Source organism: Phyllostomus hastatus, unplaced genomic scaffold (assembly GCF_019186645.2).
Source record: "Phyllostomus hastatus isolate PE091 unplaced genomic scaffold, TTU_PhHast_1.1 phas_scaffold_345, whole genome shotgun sequence".
Lineage (NCBI taxonomy): Eukaryota > Metazoa > Chordata > Mammalia > Chiroptera > Phyllostomidae > Phyllostomus > Phyllostomus hastatus.
The window spans coordinates 30,246,562-30,270,907 of NW_025334024.1; the positions used below are offsets into that span (position 1 = coordinate 30,246,562).

At 44.1% G+C, this 24,346-nt stretch overlaps 1 protein-coding gene across 3 annotated transcripts; it reads left to right on the plus strand.

Annotated features, from left to right (window-relative positions):
* Positions 1-1,289: 1,289 nt before the first annotated feature.
* On the plus strand, positions 1,290-22,916 carry CUNH16orf87 (chromosome unknown C16orf87 homolog). 3 transcript variants are annotated; one of them, XM_045819020.1, is made up of 4 exons: positions 1,291-1,608; positions 5,306-5,402; positions 15,800-15,982; positions 22,054-22,916. In XM_045819020.1, exons 1-4 carry the CDS (start codon positions 1,543-1,545, stop codon positions 22,131-22,133), a joined length of 426 nt encoding a protein of 141 aa, XP_045674976.1. In that variant the 5' UTR covers positions 1,291-1,542; the 3' UTR covers positions 22,134-22,916. The 3 variants fall into 3 exon arrangements, with proteins under 3 accessions (XP_045674977.1, XP_045674976.1, XP_045674974.1); XM_045819018.1 differs by having other exon boundaries at positions 1,299-1,608; positions 21,922-22,916; XM_045819021.1 differs by lacking the exon at positions 15,800-15,982 and having other exon boundaries at positions 1,290-1,608; positions 21,922-22,916.
* The last annotated feature ends 1,430 nt before the right edge of the window (positions 22,917-24,346 follow it).

Consider the following 24,346-nt stretch of genomic DNA (forward strand, 5'->3'; position numbering starts at 1 on the left):
CAAGTGTTTCCTATGGTCTTATTTCCTAAACCCTGCCCCGCCCCTCCCCTCCTCTGTCCACGCCTCCCTGTGCTTCAGGGCTGACGCCTGAGGCATGTTGCTGGACCAAGCATTCTACACCCCAAATCTAATCCTGTTACTCTTCTCCTTACAACCCATGTTGCCCCCTGGAAGAACTCCTCCCCAGGGGATCAAAGACCCTGCATAGCTGAAGATGGCCCACCTCCCCAGCCTTAGCTCTGCCCTGCACTGGGTGCACCCCACAACACCAAACTGCCTTTGCTCGCACAGCCTTTGCCTTTGATTGGGCAACTCCACCTGACAGCCTTAGGAATTCAGCTCTGGAGGCAACCCTTCTAGAAAGCCTTCCAGGACCACCAAATCCCTTGATGGTGGGTTAGGTGGCATCCGCAGTAGCTCTGTACAAATTCTTTTTCCTTTTTGGGGGGCGGGGAGGAGGGAGGGAACAGCCATACTAGATGGAGCTAGTAGAAAATTCAAGTGATGTAGTAGGCTATGGAATGAAAAACAAGACTTTCTCCTATCTCTCTGGTGTTCTGTACTTTATTTTTCCAACTAACTATTTTGGATGTCGTTATATCACCTCATATAGATCTAATTCTTTTGAGGACCTGCAATGATGCACACCTGGGCTGTTTCTGATTTTGCTCCGACAAGCAAGGTTGCAAAAGACAAGATCTCTGTACAAACGAATTTGGGTGGAGAATATCTTTTCTTCAAATTCTTAGGGATGGGATTGCCAGATCAAAGACTAGGCGTATTTTAAACTTTGATAGAACGTTCTAGTCAACTGATTCACTCTTCCCATCAACACAGCTCCTCCGGACTCGAACCTTAGGTCGCTCACACTAGACTGCGTGTTCTTCGAGGGCAGCGCTTCCTGGAATTCACATTTGTGTGGCAGAATTGGCACTGAATAAATATTTGACAACCAGTTTTATATCTCGAGGCACCGACTCCAGGGCTTGATACATAGTAGACTCATCAGATGTCTACCTGTGCTCAACGATCGGACTTGCTGACAGTCACCGGAGTTAAGTAAACGCCCGCAGCGGTGCCCTGCGCTTTACCTCCCATGCCCTCTCTCACGCCAGCGCTCTCCTTCCTCCCGGGGGAGGCGTGCCCCGCAGCTATCAGCATTCTGTGTTCTCATTGGCCCACTCCTTGAGCCACGCCCTCACGCAGCTCCACCAACGCGGAGAAGCGGCTCTCGCCCGAGAGCCATTGTCTCGCCCGAGGGTCGGCCCAGCGGCTGTCGTGAGAGTACGGACGCGCTCTACGACCGACGTGGGGGTGGGTGGGAGCGCGGTCTGACGCCCCACGGAGCCGGCGCACGCCACGCCGCGCCCCGCCCCCTCTCACGCAGGCTCCGCGCGGCCTCGCGCCCGCGGCGAGCGCGCGCGCGCACCCGGCAGCGCCTCAGTTTGGGCGGCGGGGCCGGGCGGCGGAGGCCGGGCCGCTGAGGAGCCGGGGGAGGAGCCCGAGCCGCAGCCGCGGCCGTGGCGGTGGCGGTGGGGGAGCATGTCCGCGAGTCGGGCCAAGAAAGTGAAGATGGCCACCAAATCGTGCCCCGAGTGCGACCAACAGGTGGGCTGCGGGCCGGTGGGCGGGCGGCCGTTGCGGCGGCGGTTGGCTGCGGGGAGGCCGCGTCGCCGGGTCGGGTCGGGGCGGCGGAGGGTGCGCCGGCCCTCGGGCTGGCGGCCGCGGCGGAGCCCGACCGCGGGCCGGCGGGGGCGGGCCCGGGCCCACGCACCTGGCGGCGGGGGGGCGGAGAGTGCGGGGCCGGCGGCGCGGAAGGGGGCGTGGGCTGGTCCCCGAGTGGCCGAGCGGCTCGGGGGTCAGTGGCGGGGTCTGCGCCCTTCAGCCCCTCGGCCCCGCGGGGACGCGCGTGTTCGCGGCGGGAGCGGCGCCCTGGCCCCGAAAGCCCCGTGGTGCCGGGCAGGGCGGCTTTGTCCCGGTCGGAGGTGTGCGGGGACTGCGGAGTGTCCCCGCCGGGCCCGCAGGTGACAAAAGGGGCCGCAGCGTAATGGCTTTAAATTTCGGCTAATTTGGGGATTTTTTTTTTTCCTCCTAAACGTACTTCCTCTATTTCTGACATGAATCATCGTGAAATCTGTCCCTACTTTGTGTTTAACGGAACAGGATTTCAGAGCGCCCCCGTGAAGCCCTGCCTCTGGGGCGCCCCCCACGCGCACCCCCCGCGGCGGGTCCCCTGGGAAACACTTGGCGTTCCTGCTGCCGGCTCTGTTAGGAGATGCCTACGGGGTGTCGTGCGGTTTAGATACCTGCTTTCTGCTCCGAGCTAGCGGTGTTGGAGCTGTAATTTAAAAATTCTCATTTTACTGGGTTTCCGTGTGAGCACGCCTCCTTCTTCCCTGGAATAATCGACGGACCTCAGAGCCGTGTAATCTAATGAGTCACAACTCTCAATTAAAACCATTCGCAAGGCTCTTATTTCATGCCAGCATGCGGATCTGGGTGTGTTTTTTCTTTGCCACCGAGAGAATTTTTTTTTTTTTAGAATTTTTTCAAAATGACTACCTCTCTCCTCCCCCTTTCCTTTCCCCTCCCCCGCCTCTTTTTCTTTTTTGATCGGGAGTAATTTAAAATGGCTGGAGACTTCCAGTACGCGGATTTTAGTGCATTCTTGAAGGAGTAATCTTACCGGCTGATCAAATCTTGTAACAAAATGTTCCGTCTTATTCGGTATCTTTTATGGGCAGCGGTGGAAATGCTGATCAGAGGAAGATTGTGGAGGGAGAAGTACAGCTTATTGATCTTAGCAGTTTGAGTATGCGTTATAAAAATAACTTAGTCGTGTTTTCCCGAGTGAAGAGTTAACCTCCTGTTGTTACCAATAAACCAAATTTGTTAAATTCTGACAAAATTGGACTTTGCGATTTGATTTAGGTTTCTTTAAAGGAGTTTATTTCAATATTTAAATCGTTTCCATTTGTTCCAATTACTAGTGCAGAAATACAAGGTTTGCATGGTATGCATTGTGCATTCCAGTTTCTGTAGGACGCGAGTTACTGCAAACCCTGACCTTTGTTTTACTTGGCATAAGTAACATTTTGGGAAAAATAACCTGCTTTTGATCTCCTGGTGGAAGAAAGGAAAGGGTCATAAACTTGTAGGGGTCTCTGTAACTGGTTCAACAAAACTTGGTCAGCATTTTATTTGGAAAGATCGCATTAATTTTGTTTTACACACACAGTCCCCCCTCGAGCTGCTATAACAAAGTTCAGTAGATTGAATGATTCAAACAACAGTCATTTATTCTCCCACAGCCTGGAGGCTGCGTGTCCCCTGTGTCTGCAGAGAGAGCTCTCTGGTGTTTCTTGGTTTCGTGGCACTGACCTCATCCTGAGGGCCCCACACCATAACCTCACGTGGCCCTAAATGTCTCAGCTCGAAGTGCCATCGTTTTGGGGGTTTGTAGTGGGAGGAGGGAGGAGGGTCAGTCCATAGCAGCTACTACATAATTTAAAAAATATGTTGGTTTGCTTTGCCCCTAAATATTTAGGACAATATAACATACATGGCGCTAATTTAAACTTTTGGTGATTCTTAAAAGTGGTTTATCTTTTACTAATGTAACTGAGTTGAAAAAATAATAATTTTAACATTCTAATAACTTGAAAGTGCAAGCTTCTTATAAGCAAGAAAAAAATTATACTCCAGAAAACTTTTTTAAACAACATCAGGGTACTGCTCATACATGCTAAGTTGCTTGACAAATACGAAACCAGAATTTAGTTCATAAATATAAATGTAAAGTCTTTGCAGTTTGGCGAGAGTGCTCCAGTCGAAGATGCACACACAGACGGTGTGTGTAAGTTTAAAAACAGGTACGAAGAGCAGCAGACAAGACAGACCTCAGTCTTCAGTTGCTTTAGAACATCCCTTTCACATTCCTCTATTGAAGACACAGTTTTGAAACTTCTAGACCACATTTACATTCTTTTCATTTTCAAGGGTGTTTCACATCCACTAAAACCCAAATTACTGAGCCATTTTGTGTGTGGTGGTGCTCCTGATTCTTGTTAATTTCCTGGTATCTGTTGTGTATGCTTCTGTTTTGCATTAATTTTTAAAACTAGAGCAGCTGGGACTTTTTTCATTTGTAGAAAATTTTATGCGACATAGAGCAGACATATCCGCTGTAGTTAACTGATTTTTCTAGCTGCACCTAGTAAGAGTTTTCTGTAATGTGGTTATTTAGAGCGTTTTAAAGTCAGTGAAACAATATACGGCCAGGATTTTGTTTCTTGCAGGTTTTCTTCTTTTACCTGTTTTACTTGTGAAACATGCAACCTAAATACATTTTTTAAGAAATAAATTGATACACAATAAGCCATCAGTAACCAAATTTTGGATTTTTTTTATTTTAAATTCCTGAAAGTGTAGCGTTAGAACTTTCATTACCATTACCTTTGGCATTGCAACTAAACTTTGAAGGAATTTTAGGCTGGTTGTTTAAAATCCAAATTATCCTATTATTTAAATGCTTTAAAAAAATCTTCCCTGGAGGATATGTTTATTGATTTTAGAGAGAGGAGAGGAGGGGGAGAGAAACATCAGTGTGAGAAAGACACGTGCATTGGCTGCCTCCCATACACTCCCCGACCAGGCATCAGACCTGCAGCCTGTGGGTGTGTGGGACGCTGCTCCAACCTACCCGAGCCACCTGGCCAGGGGCAAGTTGTACTGTGATTTAAGAGATTAATATTGTAATTGTCCACCCTATTCAACAGTTCTTTTTTAAAGTGTATTTTGACTATACTGTTACGGTTGTCCCAAATTTTCCCCTTTGTCCCCCTCAGCCTGGTACCCCTCTTCCCTCCAGCAAGCCCCCCACCCCTCAAGTTCCTGTCCCCGGGTCATGCATGTAAGCTCTTTGGCTTCTTCATATCCTATACTGTCCGTAACATCCCCCTATCTACTTGGTACCTACCAACTGTGCTTCTCAATCCCCGTACCTTTCCCCCCAATAACCCTCCATGTGATCTCTGAGTCTGTGATTCTGTTCCTGTTCTAGTTGTTTGTTTAGTCTGTTTTTGTTTTTTAGATCCATTTACCATACTGATGATATTGTAAAGCCTTAGAATATGATGTATAGAACACAATACCCATCTCAAATAATTCGTTGTAAGCAGGTGGGGTTTAAATAAATCTATGATTTTTTATTTCAGGTACTTATTCAAATTAGGAGACTCTGTAAGCACTGAGAAGTTTAACAGAAAATGAGTAATAATAATGTATTTTTCTTTTTTTTCTACAGGTTCCTGTTGCATGTAAATCATGTCCCTGTGGTTATATATTTATTAGCAGAAAACTTTTAAATGCAAAGCACCCAGAAAAATCACCACCTTCTGCAGGTAATTGAGTGTGTATCACATTTTTAGCTTTTTGATGTAGACATTTAAATTTTTTATGAATTTACTATTCACATTTTTGTTGAAGTTAAAAATTAAAATCTTTTGAGACACGTCTGGTTTTTACTAGCTATTGGAAGTCAGCTTATGACATTAGTTTGCTGTTAATTCCATATAAATGGTCATCCCTTATAATGCTGATAAAACCTATAACAGATTTTCTGGTTTTGGTGTGTGGAGAGCCTCTGAAGCATTTTTGCAAGGATGTGTACCTGATTCGATTTAAAAAAAAGTTTGAGTATAATTGACATCCAGTAAGTCACACATGTTTAACCCTGCATAGATCACAGCTGATCATGGCTGATCTGAGAGATAACAAACTTTTTTTCTTTTTTAAAGATTTTATTTCTTTATTTTTAGAGAGAGGGGAAGGGAGGGAGAGAAACATCGGTGTGTGACAGACACATGCATCTCTTGCCTCTCACGTGCCCGTAGTCTGGGACCCAGCCTGCAACCCAGGCATGTGCTCCCGCTGGGAATCGAACCAGTGACCTTTAAGTTTGCAGGCCAGCACTCAGTCTGCTGAGCCACACCAGTCAGGGCAACAAACTTTTTTCTTAAATATCGTTGCATATATTTGGGTGCACAGGTCACAACTAGCTGCACGTCTGTATGTGACTAATGTCAACCCATAACGCTTAAGCCGTCAGTTTGGTTATAGCGCCTTTCGGGTTTTTGACTGTGGCCTCTGCCGGGTTATAGTGTGCAGTTTGATGAGTTTGTCATGCGTTTATATCAACCAACAATCACCACAATCAAGATAATGAACATGCCCCTCGTTCCCAGAGTTTCCTAGTTCCTCTGTGTGTTCTTGCCACCCCCACTGCAGGGAACCACTGGTGTGTTTTCTGTTGCTGTTCTAGAACTTTATATGAATGGAATCCTGCAATATGTGCTCATTTTGTCTGGCTTCTTTCACTGAGCATAGTTGAAGACTCGGCCATATTGCTGTATTTATCAGTAAGGATTAATTACTTTTTATTGCTTCGTAGTATTCTTTGTATGGCCGTGCCGTGATCCCTCTGTTTACCGGTTGGCGGGCAGCGGGGTTTTTCCTCTCATGCTGGTCAAATTTGTCACAACTCGAGTTTTTTTTTTAAACTAGTGGCTGGAAAAATATAGTTTGATTTTAGTGTGAATATAATTTTTAGACATATTGATTATTGTTTATAATTCCTTGATTTAGAAGATCTAAAAAATAATTTTGTTTGAATTTTACTTTCTCATTAACTAGACAAATTGGATTTACTCAGTGGATATGCTTATTAAAAGTATGAAATTTTATTTATTCTTTGATACAGTCAGAACTTCATATAACGATGATCTTCAAATAAGAGTAGATTGAGGACAAATATTGAGCATCTACTGTATGCTAGGCACTGTTCTAAGCCTTGAGCATAAAATAATGAATGAATGTACTCTCAAGGTGGATTCGCTGCTGTAATGGAGCGTACATCCTTTTTTTTTTTTTTTAAGAATTGTTTAATTTTAGAGAGAGGGTAAGGGAGGGAGAAAGAGGAGAGAAACATTGATGCGCGAGAGGTTGGTTCTCCTACACGCCCCAACCGGGGACCAAACCTGCAACCCAGGCATGTGCCTTGACCAGGGACCGAAATGGCGGCCTTGCGCTTTGTGGGACAACGCCCAACCGGCTGAGCCACACTGGTCAGAGCAGAGCTTACGTTCTCGTGGGCAGGAGATAGACGGTGAACAAGTAAACAGAGAGTATCGGCTTGTGATAAATGCCTCGTAGGAAGTGCAGCTAGAGTGCTGTCACAGCATGTGACGAGAGGGCTCCATGTGACCGAACGGTTGGAGAAGGCCGCTCTGAGAAGTGGCGTTGACCGTGAAGCTGAATGGGAACAAGGGGCTAGTCATGATCAGATCAGGGAGAACATTCCTGACGGATGAAATAGCAAATGCAAAAATTCGAAGGCCAGAAAAAGATTGGTATATTTTAGGAACAAAAAGGTTAGTGTGGTGGCGATGTGGACAGCACGAGAATGTGGGAGATGAGGCCAGAGGGTTAGGCAAGAGCCAGATCATGTAGGGTTTGTAAACCAGAGTAAGAAGTTTGGCTTTTCTTAACGTGGGGAGAAACTACTGCTAGTGTGGGGATAGGGTCAGAGGAAGATGGCCTGGTCTGATTTGCTGTTTTAAAAGATCATTCTGAGCCCTGGCTGGCGTAGCTCAGTGGATTGAGCGCGGGCTGCAAACCAAAGTGTCTCAGGTTCGATTCCCAGTCAGGGCATATGCCTGGGTTGCAGGCCATGGTCCCCAGCAACCGCACATTGATGATTCTCTCTCTCTTTCTCCTTCCCTTCCCTCTCTAAGAATAAATAAATAAAATAAAATAAAAGATCATTCTGGTTCCGGGCAGTAGTTTGTGGGGGTGTACGGTAGAGATGGGCTGTCACAATATGTTAAGAGAGCGAGGGCGCTGACTGAGGCAGAGTGGTTCCAGTAGCAGATAGTTCAAGAACTGTGTGTGTTTGTGAGAGGTCCGTTTATCCTGGGTCTGCATAGTGGGGGCAAGAAAGTTGTTTGCCGTTTCTGCTTCTGTTTGAGGTTGATTCCTGTCGTCATGAGAGTGGACTTAATTTATTGGTTCTTCAGGTCTGTTACTGGATCGGTCATAGTAGTCGGAGAGAGCTTGTTAAAAATGGGCTCCTGGGTCTTACTCCTGAAGAGCTTGATGCAGGACTGGGAGCGCTGGCGTGACTCATGGAGCAGATATGCTGGGCGGCCTGTCAGCTCAGTTCTGGGTCTGCAAATTGAGTAAGACGTGGTCGGTTCACGCCCTGAGTGGGACGAGTGTGTTGGTTCTTCCTATTCAGCAAGTTTTTTGCCCTCTATGTGCAGATCATTCAGTTGAGGAACAAGGTAAGGAAGAAACATTGCGGGCACGGACCGACGGGACAGACACTGTGACCGCTCTGGAGTCAGAGTCATTTGAACATAGGGAAGAATTTGGAAGGGCTCCCAGATTTCAGACTTGGAGTACTGGTTGGAAAGGGGTCTACAAGAAGACAAGAGGGGGAATTTAGTTTTGGATGTACAATAATTGTGCAATGTCATCTGTGGATTGTCTTTCCCACTTGGACACACAAAGCCATCAGCAAATGGATGGTAGCTGTCTTCTCGGGGATGGATGAATCTGTGCTGGAGAGTCTGTAGGGTCGGCAGAGGAAGGAGTTCAGGGACTGAGCTCTGGTAAACTGCAGTCCTGCCGGGTTGAAGTGGGTGGGGAGGTCAGGTCCACCGAGAGCTGTCACCTGTGGGAGAACCCCCAGCGGAGGTGGTGGTAGGTAAGTCATGGTGGTGCGTGAGAAGCAGTTTATTATTTTACACTTGGAGTTTCCTGAGGTTCTGTTGTTTTATAGTAACAGTGGCCTTGTGATCTTCAAGTGAAGATGAAGCCTAGAAATCCCAGGAGGAGGAAGAGGAAGTAGCTAGCAAAAGAAGCAGGAAGAATATTTACAAAAGACAGAGAAACAGCAGGGATAGACTGTACCATAGAAACCAAAGGAGGAAAGGGCTTCAAGGAGAAGGGTTGAGAGTGTTTAAAGCCTGGAGAACAGTTTTGAATGGCACAGACGTGGAGGTCGGGAGACCTGGCCTCAGGCTCAGACTCCAGCAGTGCTGTGGCTCTGTCAGGCCAGCCGACCTCCGTGAGCGGCTGCCGTCTGCTTGTGCGCGGAGGGCTCTGTGATGCCAGCTTCAGGGGACCGGGGTGTGGGCGAGGTGCTTGTGAAACGTCTCACAGCGGCAAGGCTTGGTGACATGCCCATTTTTACAGTAAAAGTTCTTAAGATTCGCCTTGGGTAATCCATAGTATGTAGGGAATGGAAAAGAATATAATTTTAAAAATCTCTGTGATTTACCAAGTACGTGTTGTCAGTGGGATCTAGAACGTTTCTGTTTAAATGAGCAGAGAATTTATAGAAGAAGTGAAAATGGATAATATATAGTATCTGGAAAGGTAATCCACTTCACTATCAGGGAAATGCACTTGAAATAAAATACCATTCTTTTTGCCAACATTTCACAAAAATGTAAAGGATTGCTAAGTGCTTTTAAGGAGCTGGCGAAATGAGTGCTCACGACAGTGGTGTGAGTTTAAGCTGGCGCAGCCTTTGGGAGAGCGGTCTGACAGTGGTTGCTGACTATTTTAAATGCACTTAACTTAGAGTCTAGACTTCCTAAGATTTTATTTATTTATTTTAGAGGGAGGAGGGAGGAAGAAGGAGAGGAAGAGAAATGTCTGTGTGCAAAATGTACCAGTTGTCTTTCTCACAAGCCCCCAGCTGGTAACCTGGCAACCTGGCCTGCAACCCAGGCACCTGCCCTGACTGGGAATGGAACCAGCGGCCTTTCGGTTCGCAGGCTGGCGCTCAGTTGACTGAGCCACACCAGCCAGGGCTAGACATCTTTATCAGTAGATATGTAGCCTAGAGACTTAATTGTTTACAATATACAATTAAATTTTTAATAGAATTTTCAGGCATTGCTGTTTATAATAGCAAAATGTTGTGAAGCCAGACATCATCGGGAATGGTTAGTTGAGTAGGGTGTATCTCGGGGAGCAACAGTATGTGCTCATGAGAAGGGTGCAGACTTTCAGGTGCTGATGTGGAAAAAACCTCTAAAACACTATTAAGAAGAAGTACAAAACAACATCTGTATGAACACCTTTGTTTTTTTATATATTTTTTTGTCATGATGAGAACTTTGAAGATTTACTCTCACCCACTTTCACATACGCAGTACAAGTAGTATTAAGTGTAGCCACCATGTTGTATATGAAGTCCTGTGACTTACCAGTTTTATAACTGAAGTTCGTACGTTTTGGTGTCCCTTCACCAATTTTATCCACGCACAAACCCCTGCTTCTGGCAGCCAGCGGTCTGTTCTCAGTTTCCATGAGCTTGCGTTTGTTTGTTTGTTTGTTTGTTTGTTTGTTTTAAGAATCCACACATAAGTGAGATTGTATGGTATTTGTCTTTCTCTGACTTCTTTCACTTTGAATAACGCCCTCAAGGTCCATCCATGTTGTTGCAAATGGCAAAATTTTGTTTCACTTATTTTTTATTGCTGAATAATGGTCCACATTTTCTTGATCCCTTCATCCATCAGTGGATGCTTAGGTGTTTCCATGTCTTGGCTGTTGTACAATAAATAATGCCGCAGTGAGCAAGGGGGTACATAAACCGTTTCAGGTTAGGGTTTGGCTCTTTTTTAAGATTTTACTTATTTTTAGAGAGAGAGAAACATTGACTGGTTGCCTCTTGTGTGTGCCCCAAGCAGGGGTCAAACCCACAACCCCCGCACGTGCCCTGCCTCCAGGTCTGTGGGATGAGGCCTAGTCAGCTGAGCCGCACTGGTCAGGGTTCCAGACAGTGTTTTTCCATCCAGGGGATAAATACCCAGAAGTGGAATTGCTGGATTGTGTGGGAATTCTGTTTTTCATTTGTCTTTAAGTCCCACAGAATGATTTCTGTATGTAGTATGTTAGTAAATGCATAAATGGATAGGTCACTAGATAATGAGAAATCAAGGAAGACTTATTTGCATAACTTAACATTTTATTTACTTATTTTTAGAGAGAGGGGAAGGGAGGAAGTGAGGGAGAGAAACATCCATGTGTGGTTGCCTCTTGCATGTCCCCAATTGGGGAATCTGGCCCCACAACCCAGGCAAGTGCCCTGACTGGGAATCGAACTGATGACCCTTTGGTGTACAGGCTGACACTCAATGCACTGAGCCACACCACCAGGGCAGCGTAATTTAACATTTAAAATGAAAAATAGAAACATCTTTAAAGCTAAAATTGAACTAATTTAAAAAGTGAAATCAAAGTTATAAAAGATTATTTTAAATTTCAGTGGGGTGAAAACTCTTGTAATTATTTAACTTTGTGATGTGCAGGAGGAAAAATCTGTTAAATCAGGTAGATTTATCTAGGTTTGAGGTGTTCAAATTCTCATTTTTCATATACACTTAATATCTTTATTTTTTAAGAAGATTTTATTTACTTATTTTAGAGGGGAAGGGCGGGAGGAAGAGGGGGAGAGAAACATCTGTGTGTGGTCGCCTCCCTCACGCCTCCCCCCCCACCACTGTGGCCCCGCACCTGGCTGAGAACTGAACCTGTGACCCCTTGCTTTGCAGGCCAGCACTCAATCCACTGAGCCACACGTGCCAGGGCTGTACTGAATATTTTTACATCTTCATCATATACATAGGAATAGGGAGGTAGGACACTCAAAATATATGGAACTTTGTCTAGCTAAAAATAAACAAAATCTGTTATGGAAATTAACAGGCAAAGGCTAATAAGTGTAGAAGTCTATAAATGACATTCATTTTCAGTTAAGGAAAAAAATGGAGGCATGTTATTGCCAGTATCTTTTAATAAACCCGAAATGATTGACCGTTCATTCAGTAATCAGCGATCCTCAACTCTGAATACTTGACAATGAGGGTTTGGTTTTCTTGTTTCAGAAAACATTGTTTCCTACATGCTCATCACTTGAAATTGCTACAGTATGGAACATGGCTGTCATACCCTTTTTATTTTGCCCTTTGATGAAAAACTGTATCCTTCACCTCTGTGCCTGTACTTTTGGGTTCTTAATCATAGAGTTCTTAAAATGGTCTCTGTTCATCTTTAAGACCTTTCTGAGTGGAGTCCTCTGACTTCTCATGAAGACCGGCCTCAGGAGTGCGGCACAGCTGTCAGTAATACTCAGGTTTCTTTCCACTCTCTTCTAGGGTTTAACCCGTGTGTTTTTATTTCTGGAACACATTTTGCAGAAATTGTTTCAGACCTGGAAAAATTTTCAAGGCGGACATGTGGTATACATTTCCCATCTTGCATGTGGAGAATGCCTTTACTTTGCACTCACACTTAAATGTTCTCATTCTTCCTTGGCATTCTGTTCTTCCAATCAAAGGCTCGAGGATTCAGCTTAGGGCAGTTTTTACCTATTATTTATTTTTCCCCATTCTCTTTTAATCCCTTCTGACATACTTCCTGCACGGTGTAGGAGGGTCACCTCCACAATGCACCTGACGGACACTGGCCTGGACGAGCCGCTTACCGGGGCTCGTCAGTGGGGGGAGAGGGAGCCGGCGCCCCACCGCTGGGGGCTCACGGCCAGCACTGAGGCCCTAGCCCTTGTCTGTCCCCCATGCCCAGGGGTGCTCATCCCACCGTGAGGTAGCTGTGGCACCTCTGAGGCCCCCGTAAGCTTTCCAAGCAGGAAGAAGGAGGAAGGACAGAGGGACGAGGGCTATGACAGGCATTCTTTTCCCCTTAAAAAATCTTCCTGGAGACCTTACTCAGTTCCACTTACATGTCATTGGCCAGAACTAAACTCCATGGCCAGTTCAGCTGCAGGAGTCATGGAATGTGTGTGTATGTTTAATTTATTTTTATTTTCATTTCCTCTTTTTTGGAACATGTCTGTTTTAGCGGGGCACCTTGTGCTCTTGAACAGAACAGGATCTGTTCTTAATGAGGAGGGGAGAACGGATATTGGGTAGGTAATTGGCAGCGCTGTCCTAGATGAATAGTGGTAGGTTTCTTGGACCGTTCCCTCGTTTCCGTTCACTCACTGTCACGTGTTTTCTCTTTCTGCTTTGTTCTAGGAAATTTCATTGATTTCCTTTCCTAGGTTTATAATTTTGTCTGCAGACATCATCTGCTACTTAGTATGTCTTTTGCACTTCAGTTTTTAGCAGTTCATCTTGTTTTCTAATTTCTTTCTCACCAAATCTAAGTTTTTTCTATCTTTTATCGTGGTGAAATGGACATAACAAAATTCAGTATCTTAATCATTGTAAGTCACACAGTTCAGTGACATTAAGTACACTCATATTGTGTACTTAGTCATCACTGCCGTCCATCTCCAGAGTCCTTTTCATCGCCTACCCCCCCCCCCCCCCCGGCAGGCAGTCACCCTGCACCCATCACACAGCAGCGCCGCAGCCCTCTTCCCCGCCCCAGGCGGCCGCTGTCCTCTCTGTGCCTGGGAGTGTGCTGCTGCTGCGGTTCCTCCCGGGGCTGGGTCAGACCGTGTAGGTCCTTGCGCGTCTGGCTGGTTGCAGTTAGCCTGCTGTTCTCACAGTTCCCCCGTGTTGTAGCAGGTGCCAGAAGTTCCTTCCTGAACGTTGTTTTGTTTATCATACCTTGATGGACACGGAAGCGGCTTCTGCCTTTTGGCTTTGTGACTAACGCTGCCGTGAAGTCGGGTGTGCAGACAGACATCTGTTAGATTCCCTGTCTCATTCCCTTCTTTGGGCTGTGCACCCAGAAGTGGAGTTCCCATGTCACGTGGTGATTCTCGGTCCTGTTCCGAGGAGCCGCCGTGTCCCCACGGCGGCCGCACTGCATCCCGTTGCTGCCGGCAGTGTGGGGAAGGTCCGACTTCTGCGCGTCCCGCACGTGCGCTCTGACGCACTTCTGACAGTAGCCGTTCTGAGGGGCATGAAGTGATAATCTTGGGATTTTGGGTTGAGTTTCCCTAACGATGAATGATTTGAACATCTTTTTATATGTTTATTGGCCACTTCTTTGAAGAAATGTCTAAGTTCTTTGCCCATTTTTGAATTGGGTTGGTTTTTGTTGTTGAGTTGTAGTAGTTCTTTTGATTCTGGATATTAACCTGTCATCTGTATTTACAGATATTTTTGTCCCATTCTGGATTTGCATTTTTACTCTACTGATGGCATCATTTGATGCAAAAAAGTTTTTAGTTTTGATAAAAGTCCAAATTGTCTATTTTTTTCTTTGTTGCCTATACTTTTGGTGTCATATCTAAGAAATTATTGCCAAATCCAGTATCATTAGGCTTTTCCCTTTTTTCCCTAAGCATTATTAAATACAGTTTTAGCTGTTACATTTAGGTCTGCAGTTCATTGAGTTAATTTTTGTGTGTAGTATTTTGTATATGATATTTAGCACTTAGATTCTTTTGTTCATTTCAGGTTTAAAATGGTGATACTCTTATCATTCCTTTGTCATTTTTAGCTGCAATACTTCTAAAATGAGAAACTTCTGTCTGTCCTTTGGTTGTTCATTGAGTGGTTATTCAGTAGAAAAGGCAGGATAGATGCTTTTATTCTTTCCCTTTTAAGTTTTCAAAATAGTTGGTTTTTTATGATCTTCCTATAGTGGCTAAGTAGTTTTTGCTTTTGTTTGTGTATTTAATGTCATGTGGTTTAAGTATATTTATTTGATATACTTTAATTTATAATAGTCACTGTTTTTATTGATGTTCATACTGTCCTGTAGTGTGGTCAGTGGTCAAGTTAGCCCTTGTGTCTTTCAACAAGACCCTGGTTGTCTTTGATAACTTACAGTCTGGAATAATTAAATGTTCTTGTATCATCTGGTACATGTCTAATCTGAGATTTAGAATTAACTAATTCTTCAAGAATATGGTATTTGAAAATAACTTACTATTTTACTTTAAAATTTTAAAAGATTTTATAGTAGCCAAATAAGCATGCTCATGTACAGTCTTTTAATTTCTTCCCTTCAGTTTTGGGGATGTGAAGTTTCTTTTTGTTTTGCCTCTTTTCCACTGTGATTTTAAGAATTTAGAGGATCTTCTTTTTTTACTTTTGAGTTCAGATATGTGTTAAAGCAAGTTTTTGTGTTTTTAAAAAATTTTGCCTGTCTTGTCCACCATTTTGATTTGTTTGGAGAGGGTGGTTTTTTATAGTAATTCCATCGCCATATTGAGAAAAGTTCCCTCTGTTGTTCCTCTGCTTAGGGATCAGCATGTTCTGAGAAATGACCTCATCTGTGGCTGAAGGAAAACTACTTACTTTTCTCATGTTTCTATATTGTCTGTGGATGCTTTCTGTTTGCTTTTTATTGATAACCTTAATATATTATGGTTAAGGTCCATTTTGCTTCTGAATATTTGATGTATTTCAGTCTATAATTTGGGTAGTGGCAAAGAAGAAAGGATTTTTTTCCCTTTTCTAATACTTCACCATTTTTAACTTGGAAGCAGAGAGCAAAAGGCAGAAGGATTGCTGTGGTATTGTGCAGAGTTGTAGGGGCTGAAATTAAAGGTGCCAAGTAGAGAAATGTCTCCTGTCACAGGGCTCCTCGTCCCTCGGGTGTGGATGTGGGTCATCCGCATTCTGTTGAACTTCTTCCCGTGTGATGGGAGATGCAGAGACGTCATGGCTGTACCACGGTTGAATGAAATCGGCCAGGCAGCGAACTCCAGTGCTTTTAGAAAGAAACAAGAAGAGAGTGAGACTCGGGCCAACAGTTCTTGCTAAGCCCTAAAATGTGTCACTTTTATTCATCCATACAGAAAACAAGCATGAGGCCAAGAGGAGGCGCACAGAGAGAGTTAGGAGAGAGAAGATAAATTCTACAGGAAATAAGGATTTAGAAAACAGAAAGAGGTCTCGGAGTAACAGCCATTCAGATCATATCAGACGAGGAAGAGGAAGACCTAAAAGTGCATCTGCCAAAAAACATGAGGAAGAAAGAGGTATGCATAAATCCAAGCAGTTTTTCTCCAATTCCATTTTTCTGAGATCTTCATTAGATAGTGAAGAAAGTCGCAGGCAGTGAACTCCTGGACTTAGGGTGGCCACTCATATTTTATTTTGAAAGCATTTCCTCTAAGGTAGATAGATGATTGTTTAACAAAAGACAGAAATTTAATTATTATTGGAAGACTGAAGGCTTAAATTAGATAATACCTTGCTGTAAAAGTGTTCTTCAATATGAAGTTTTAAGAAAGAGTTTATTTGTATTTAGAGAAAGGGGAACGGAGGGAGGAAGAGGGAGGGAAACATTGATGTGAGAGAGAAACATGGACTGGTTGCCTCCTGTATGTGCTCCAACCAGGGACTGAACCCGAAACCCAGCCGTGTGCCCTGACCTGGCATCGAACCTGCGACCGTTTGCTTTGTGGAACAGCACCCAACCAGCTGAGCCACCCTGGCCAGGGCCAGTGTGAGCTTTTAATCGCTCGCTCTGTGCTTCCCGCTTTGGGGCAGCTCCTTGGGTGGTCGGGTGAATTCTTCCTGGTCCAATGAATTCATATTTCTCCTTACAGTTCTCCCTTTTTAGTATCTACCAGTATCTTGTTTTTTAAAAAATTCTTAAATGTATTGATCTGAGAGAAACATTGATTGTCGCTCCACTTATTTATGCATTTATTGCTTGGCTCTGTGTGCGCCAGGCTGGGGGTGGAGACGCAGCCCTGGCTCGTCAGGGCGGTGCTCCAGCCGGTTGCCTTGTTTTAATTATTAACTAAAACTTGAGCTTCTCCTTTTCTTGGACGTAAACATCGTTTATTATTTTATGTCCCCCACACTCTGCCACCTGCGGCAGTGCCTGCGGCCTCTGGGCAGAAGCCAGGCAGTGGCTGAAGACCACGGTTTGCTGTGGCGCGGGGTCCTGGGAGAGATTCGCACAGCTCTAAAAAAAGCTCGTCCTCGTGGAGAACGTTAATGACTCCACGCGAGTAGAGGGACTTGTGTGGTGAACCCTCATGTGCCCACAAATACCTTTTTCAGATCGAGGCTTTCAGGCTAGTAGTTAATGGAAAAAAGGGATAGTTGCTCTTCATAATTCTTTAAAAACCTCTATCAAAATAATTTCACTTTCAGTGAAATGCTTTTATAACGTCTTGTGTTATTTTTGAGTTAGGCGCTACTTTTTCAGGTAGTCTTCCTTAGGTATTCGAGTGTTCAAGCATAAGTGTAAATTTCTCTTTTTATAGACACAGAATTTTTTTACCTGTTTGCCACTTTCCTCTGCTTTTGTCTGAATAAAGTTACTGCTCTTAGGGGGAGTGACTGCACTGGCACAGCTGTTCCGAACTTCCGTCACAGTAAAGGGTGACACTGTGTGGCTGGAGGCAGGCGGGGCGCTCAGTGTTGGGCTGTGTTCTGTGAGGACTGTGCCTAGGCATTCACTGATTCCTTGGGCCAGTTGACTGCGTTTTCCTCCTGCTACACTGCTCTTCCAGAGAGTTTCAGTCGCTTTCTCAGTTTGGGTGTATCGCTTTAACAGTGGGATGTTCAGAAAATGTATGCTAAAGCAGAAGGGAAACGAGGTAATGAAAAGCCAACAGGAAAAGGGAGAGAGGAAGAGAGTGCTTGGCCCAGGAAACAGAACGCCCTTTGCCCCCTTTCCCGCCGCAGCAGAGGGGATGGAGCCCTCGGGGTGGGGAAGCAGCGCTCCCGGTGGGGTGGGGTGGGGGCGAGAGGACCGCAGGCCTGGACGTGCGGCATCGAGCTGCTGTGTCGTGTTCGCTGGGAGAAAGCAGCATTTATTTGGCGATAATTTTTTCAAGTATTTTTGGGTTATTATAAAAAAGTTTTAAGAAAGTTATTTCTAGAATAAAATGCTTTAATTTATTTGCTTTTCATACAAACAGGAAATGGTTAAGGCAACTTTTGTAGAATAAATAAACCTTTTAACATAGACCGGGTGGAGGGGGGAATGGTCAGCAAGTTTTTCTGTAAAGAGCCGGATGAATGTTTTAGGCTTCGTGGGAGCCTATCACAGTCTGTCACAGCCCCTCTGCTCGGTCACGGCAGCTGGCCGGCAGCCATAGCCAGCACGGACCTGCGCGGGCTTGGCCCTGTGCCAGGGGGACTGCACAGAAACAGGTACTGGCCGGGCTTGGCCCCCACGCTGTGTACTGCTAACCCTTGAGACACACCGAGTTCTCAAAATATAACGTAGAGGGAATATGATTTTTGAAGGGTCTGTATGTTTTAGAATAGACCTCTTTGATACACTTCTTAGTGTTACGTAGCTATTTAGTTTAATTTAGTTTTTGTTGACTCCCTGCGCATCGGGCACTTGAAATATTTGTTGCAAGGTTTACCATCATTGTAATAAGGACTACCTGACGTGTGTCTAAAATCACATTGTAAATGGTCTCTCTTGTTTTCTATATTTTGAAAAAGAATAGAAAGAATAGAAAACTAAAGTTTATTAGGCCTCTAGATAACATGTCTTTATAAAATCATAAAAAAATCTCATTAAACTTGATTTTTGGTTGGTTTAAGATGAGTCTTCATATATGGAGGATGTGCTTACTCTGGTTATTAGTAACATAGTGACATTTTTGACTAAAACACATTGCGCAGTTTGGAATATCTTGTTAATGAACATAGAGAATTCATGTAGACTTTCAAGTTAAAGATAGTGGATTGAATAAACACAGTTAGCCATGCACACTCCTCAAATCCTAGTGAAAGGATATTTTCAAAAATGGCCAAATCCCACAAGTACAAGGAATGGGAGAACCAGCAAAATTCTGGAAAATGATAACTGCTTTAGCACACCCGTGAAACCTAAATTGTGAGCTCCTCTGGGGACAGAAAGCGGAGAAGGAAACCGATCTTTCTTGCGCAGCTGCGTCAGGGTGAGGAGGGCGTGCACCAGCTGCATCTGGGGGAGTGGCGGTGAGAGCGGGACTGAACACTGTGTGTCTGGGAGACTCTGGTTAAAGATACCCTGGGGAGGTCGTTTATCTCGTTCTCCCCTCTCCACGTTTTCCCTTTGAAACAGGTAAGACAAAACCAGTCTAGGGAGCCCCAGGCCTCACTGAGGGCAGGGGTCCTGTGTGACGATCAGGAAGATTGGGTGAGAATTGCAGATAGTCAACATGGCATTCTCCAGGTCAGGTTCAGATCTTCCAGGTAAGAGATTAGAAGTGTCCTCTCTAGGGACTCTGAAGAGCCCAGGGAAGACATGAAATACAGATATTTTCACTAAGGATTGTACAAAGCAATGGCCCAGTCAGATCACCCTGAAGTGCTGGCCACGGTCAGGCTCCACGTGTGTGCAGGAGCTCATCAGCTTCTTGGGTTCCAGTAAGGTGTGAGCATCTTACCAAGAGCTACCCAGATACGTGGAAGGAAGCATCTAGTGTGGAAGGCTAAGACCGAATCAACAGGGAAGAAGAAAAACTTGGGTACAAGTTTTTGCATGGAGAAGAAAAAATGGAGTCTCTCATAAATACTCTTAGAGAAGATATTATAGTCATAAAACAAGAACAAAATGTTATTTCAAAGGAAATTGCAGCTGTCAAAAGTACCTGGAAAATTAACTTTAAAATACGACTCTCAAAAAAAATGTAGTTATGTGATTTACGGAAATAAAAACCCACAACGGCTTGTAGACAGAATTGAAGAAGTGTACCAAGATGTAGAGCAGTGGGGAAAAGATAATAGAACGGGAAGGGTAAGAAGTTCAGAGGACCAGTCTGAGGTCAGCCCCTACAAGTAGTTGGCATTGCAGACCGAGAGCGTAGAAGATGGAGGAGGACGTCATCAGTGAAGTAGTTCGAGAAGTTTCCCCAAACCTGGAGAACTTTGAGTTTCCGTATCGAGCTGGCCTACCACATTCCCAGTGGATGGTTAAAGTACGGATTCCACCAAAGCTTATTATCGTAAATCGTATCTCTTTGGTTAAAGGGAAATCCTTCAAGTGTTTAGGGGAAAAAGACAAAATAACCAATATGGCATTCGAATTAGTACAGTGGGACAAACTACTCGTATGAACAGCATCATTGAATTTCAAGACCATGTAAACTAAAAGAAGCTAGACACAAAACAGTGCATCCTATACGATGCCATTTATGTGAAGTTCAAGAACAAGCAGCATGGACCTGTGCTGATAGAATTGGCACGGTCTCGCTGGTGAGGTGGGGGCAGGGGGACCGGCAGGAACGGAGTCGGAGGGATTTTCCGTGTCTTGATTGTGGTGTGGGTCACACGGACATATGTTTGTCAGAACTCCAGTTACATACTTAAGGTCTATGTATTTCCCTGTAGATGTAACAGTAATATTTAGAAAACGGTTGAAGAGGGTATTGGGTTTTTTAACAGCAGCACCAGCCGACGGCAGACAGCTGTTGGCCTTCACACTACTGAGAGGACGTCTGCAGGTCTGCATCCCCACTCTGTGACTGAGTGTGGAGGCGGGCTGGGGGCGTCTTCCAGCACTCGGGGGCTCAGGACTGTGCTGCCCGTGCTCCCTTTCTCGGACAGCTGCTGCAGCATGCACGCCATCGAGATGGAGAAGGAAACCAGGAAGGATCCTGGGTCTGGGACACAGGGCCCAGCCTGAGAGAGAGAGAGAGAGAGAGAGAGAGAGAGAGAGAGAGAGAGAGAGATGGATGGGGCGCGTGTCCAGCATGGGGTCGAAGAGAGATCTCAAGAGGGTAGTTGTGCGGTGGGCCTAGGGAGCAGGCATTTCACGTTGGTGCAGATCAGATGACTTGGAGATATTTCTTCAAGAAGATAAATTTGATACAATACCTCATATGTATAAACATTCTGAAAGTTTTATACAACTAGGAGAGAGTTGGGTTCAATTAATAATGAAAATTAAGCAGATGTAAAAAAAGAACCTTTTCCAGGAAGACATTGTGCATGTCTATGAAAAGTGGAGTCATTTTCATAGTTGGAATAATGTAAACACTGAAGAGTAATGTCACCATAATTGTGATGTAACTGCAGTGGGAAGATGCAAGAGAAACGTGTGGTGGGTACAAGAGATGGAAAACAATACGATTCTAATTTTCCACTGTGGAGAGTCCATTATAGCGCCTAAAACCAGGAAACCAAGAAGTGGCGTCATGTAAAAATGTTGCCTAGAGATAGAGAGGTAAAAACAAAAGGAAACAAGTGAAAAAAAATGTGGTTGCATCCTGAGAGTGGGGAATGTGCGTGGGGGAGGACTGTTTTTGGTAACCAGTTTTGTAAAAATGATGTGACTGTAAGCTACATCCACGTTTAACTTGGATGAAAAAGCAAAACGGCAACAACAAGCAGACAGAAGCAGAACCGTGGTAGAGGCTGGAAAAATTTGGAAGGATGTACACAGAGATGTTAATTGTGATTTTAGCTGGTTTATGAGATGGTGATTTCTGTTTTGCCTCTCTGTATTTTAAATTTTTTCTACCATGAACTTGGAATACATTTGGAACCAGGAGAGGAAAAATAGAAGTAAATATTAGTTATTCTTAAATTCTGGAGCAAGGCTGAGGCGAAGTTAATAGAGTCATAAAGGTGCCATTGACGTTCTGGAGGGAATGTCTTTAGGGTGAGAAAATCCACTTTGATTGAGATGCTTTGATTGGCTCATACTAGTAAAGAGAAAGAAATATTTGAAATTCTTACAGCAATGATGTAGAAAGTAGATGGTATGTAGAAATAGATATAGTCTTCATTTTAGTCTTTAGATATAGAATGTAGTTCATGACATTTCAGTAACTAACTCCTTTGTTACATTTAAAAAAATTTTAGTTCAGTAGCATAATACTTTATAACATTTAATGTACTTTGTAGTATTCTGTATGAGATTGTCATTTAAATACTTGAAAACTGTAAATTTTTAGACAAAAATACTGCATCTGCCTCCTTTTTATTAAGCTTTCCCTTTTTCTTTTAACAGAAAAACAGGAAAAGGAAATTGACATCTATGCTAACCTCTCTGATGAAAAGGCTTTCGTGTTTTCAGTCGCCTTGGCAGAAATAAATAGAAAAATTATCAATCAAAGACTTATTCTCTGATATTTGTCTGCAGAATGTGTTGGAACTGTCTTCAGGATTGCGTCAGCAGCAGACAGCTGTGGACTCTCGGGAGCCTTCCGCCGGCGTCCGTGAGGGCCGGTGGTGGGCCGCCACCGGGCCTGGGCCGCCCTCTGGGGGCGGGGCTGGAGGCTGGACTGTTCCGGGAGCTCCTTGGTTGCCAGGGAGTCTTGTCAGTGTTTTGTGTTTGGGATATAAGTAAGTGTATTTACAAAAAAGAAAAAAGAAAAACAGCTGGATGACTGTTAAAGGTTAAAGGGATAGGGATGGGAGCAGAAGTGTGAAAACTAGGGAAGTAAAATGCTTGGTAATTTTCAGGTTTGCCACCAGAGATGCAATATTTTAAGTACTTTGAGAAAGAATGATTTTTAAAAATATATATTTCAGATTTTCAGTACTAATGGATTGCATATATACAGTTCATTTACTTTTAACAAATTGGCACTTGATATTTTATTGAATGGGGAATTAATATAAATTGTAAATTTTGTCTTAAATTGATTTTTTCTTGACCTTTATTTTTATGACTTAAGGTATGAGTTATATTTTGGGAGATACTTTCTAGACAGTTTGGAAGTTTGGGTGCTATATTAAGAAAAACATTTAAGGATTTACAATACTTCAGATATAAACACCTTGTTTTCTCGAATGTAATTTATTTATTGGTTATGAAAAAACACTTTTCTGCTCTCAAGATGGTGCCTGTTAACCTTATATTTATTACATGCAAAATATTTCTTAGCCACTTTTAAGCAGTAATGTTTTATCTGAGTGGATGTGCATTTATACATCCCGATAATTATTTAAATTGTTAACCTCACTCTGGAAGAAAAAAATAAACCTTAATATTGAAACTAATAGATTAAATAGTGTGTTACAAACTTTTTCTTGTAGTGGGGTTTGTGAAACATTTAAGTTCTTAATTTTCCTAGTGTTAAATGATAACCCTTTATAGTTGCTTTATTTTGTATTAAAAGCTTTTGTAGTTTGTATATCAATTTAATGATTAACATATTCAGACTTGACAAGAACTTCCCTTATTTTAAACCTGCCACCCATGGCCAAATCTATTTGGATGTCCTTAAGCCGAATGAGGGAAGGTATTCAGTCATCAGACTCAGCTTAAGAGCATTTCCCTTCTGGTTGTAGCAATAGCATTCAGCTTGGTCCTCCATTTCCCAAGCATGTCCCCAAAGAAAAAGGTTTACTCCCTGCCCCCACTTTATTTAAGTGGTAGCCAGCAGAGGGCGCTAAAGAGACATTCTAGGTCAGACGTAAAATTTTCCTCAGAATTCTTTTTCCGTCACTCCGTATTTACCTTCAGGTACTAGAACAGTTTTCTTGTATGCATTTTATTTATTTGTTTATTTTTAATATTTAAATCCTCACTTGAGGATGTGTTTATTGATTTTAGAGGGAGAGGAAGGGAGAGAGAGACATCGATTAGAGAGAGAAACAGGAATCGGATGCCTCTCGCACAAAACCCAGCCAGGGACGGACCCTGCAGCCTAGACGCGCGCCCTGACTGGGCGTGGAGCCCACAGCCTTTCGGTGCACAGCGCGAGGCTGCAACCAGCTGAGCCACCCAGCCAGGGCTTGTGTGCATTTTAAAGCCCTATTAACGGTGCTAATCCAACTTTATCTTTGAAACATAATACAAGAAGACTGCTTCGTTTTGAGAAAAAAAAACTACAAAAATGGGTAATAATCTAAAAATGGTGTGCACAGTTATGTGCCCTCAGAGAAAGCTAGAACAGCTTATTGAACAGGCATCTCTTCGAGAAGGTTGATGCCACAGTCTGTGCCTTTCAAGCCGAAGACCGTGGAGGAGAGCCACGTTCAAGCAGTCGTCGGGTGAGGGGGCAGATGCGACCCGGCTGGAGCAGGCCATGCAGAGAAGTGATTTCTTCAGGACGCTCATCATGTTAAATCACGGGCTTATTGAAAAAGTTCTTTTGCAGAGGGAGAAATTAGCTTCCCCTGTTTGTGATGTAACTTATTAACCAATTTCTTTCCCTCTAGGTGAGTAAGGCTCTGGAAAAAGCTTTTCCTGTGGGGAGTAGGCCTTCGTTCTGGAGAAAGATCTGGGTATGTTGCAGGATGGTTACTTCTGTCTTCTCTCTGCCAGAGCTAGGAGGGGATTTTTTTCTTGGTTTTTAACCTTGAGAAGCTGGTAGGATTCTAGCGGTGCCCGGGAAGGGGCGCGCCTCTGCCCGCCAAGGCTGCAGGCCCGCAGCCCCCGCGCTCACAGCAGCCGGGCCGCGCCCGCGTCCGGCGGGAGTGCCGTG

Excerpts from the sequence above, each read along its gene's own strand:
- CUNH16orf87 (XM_045819018.1), top strand. The coding sequence starts at position 1,543 with ATGTCCGCGAGTCGGGCCAAGAAAGTGAAGATGGCCACCAAATCGTGC. Across the intron at positions 1,609-5,305 it reads GCCCCGAGTGCGACCAACAG|GTTCCTGTTGCATGTAAATC; the intron begins GTGGGCTGCGGG and ends TTTTTTCTACAG. Across the intron at positions 5,403-15,799 it reads AAAATCACCACCTTCTGCAG|AAAACAAGCATGAGGCCAAG; the intron begins GTAATTGAGTGT and ends TCATCCATACAG.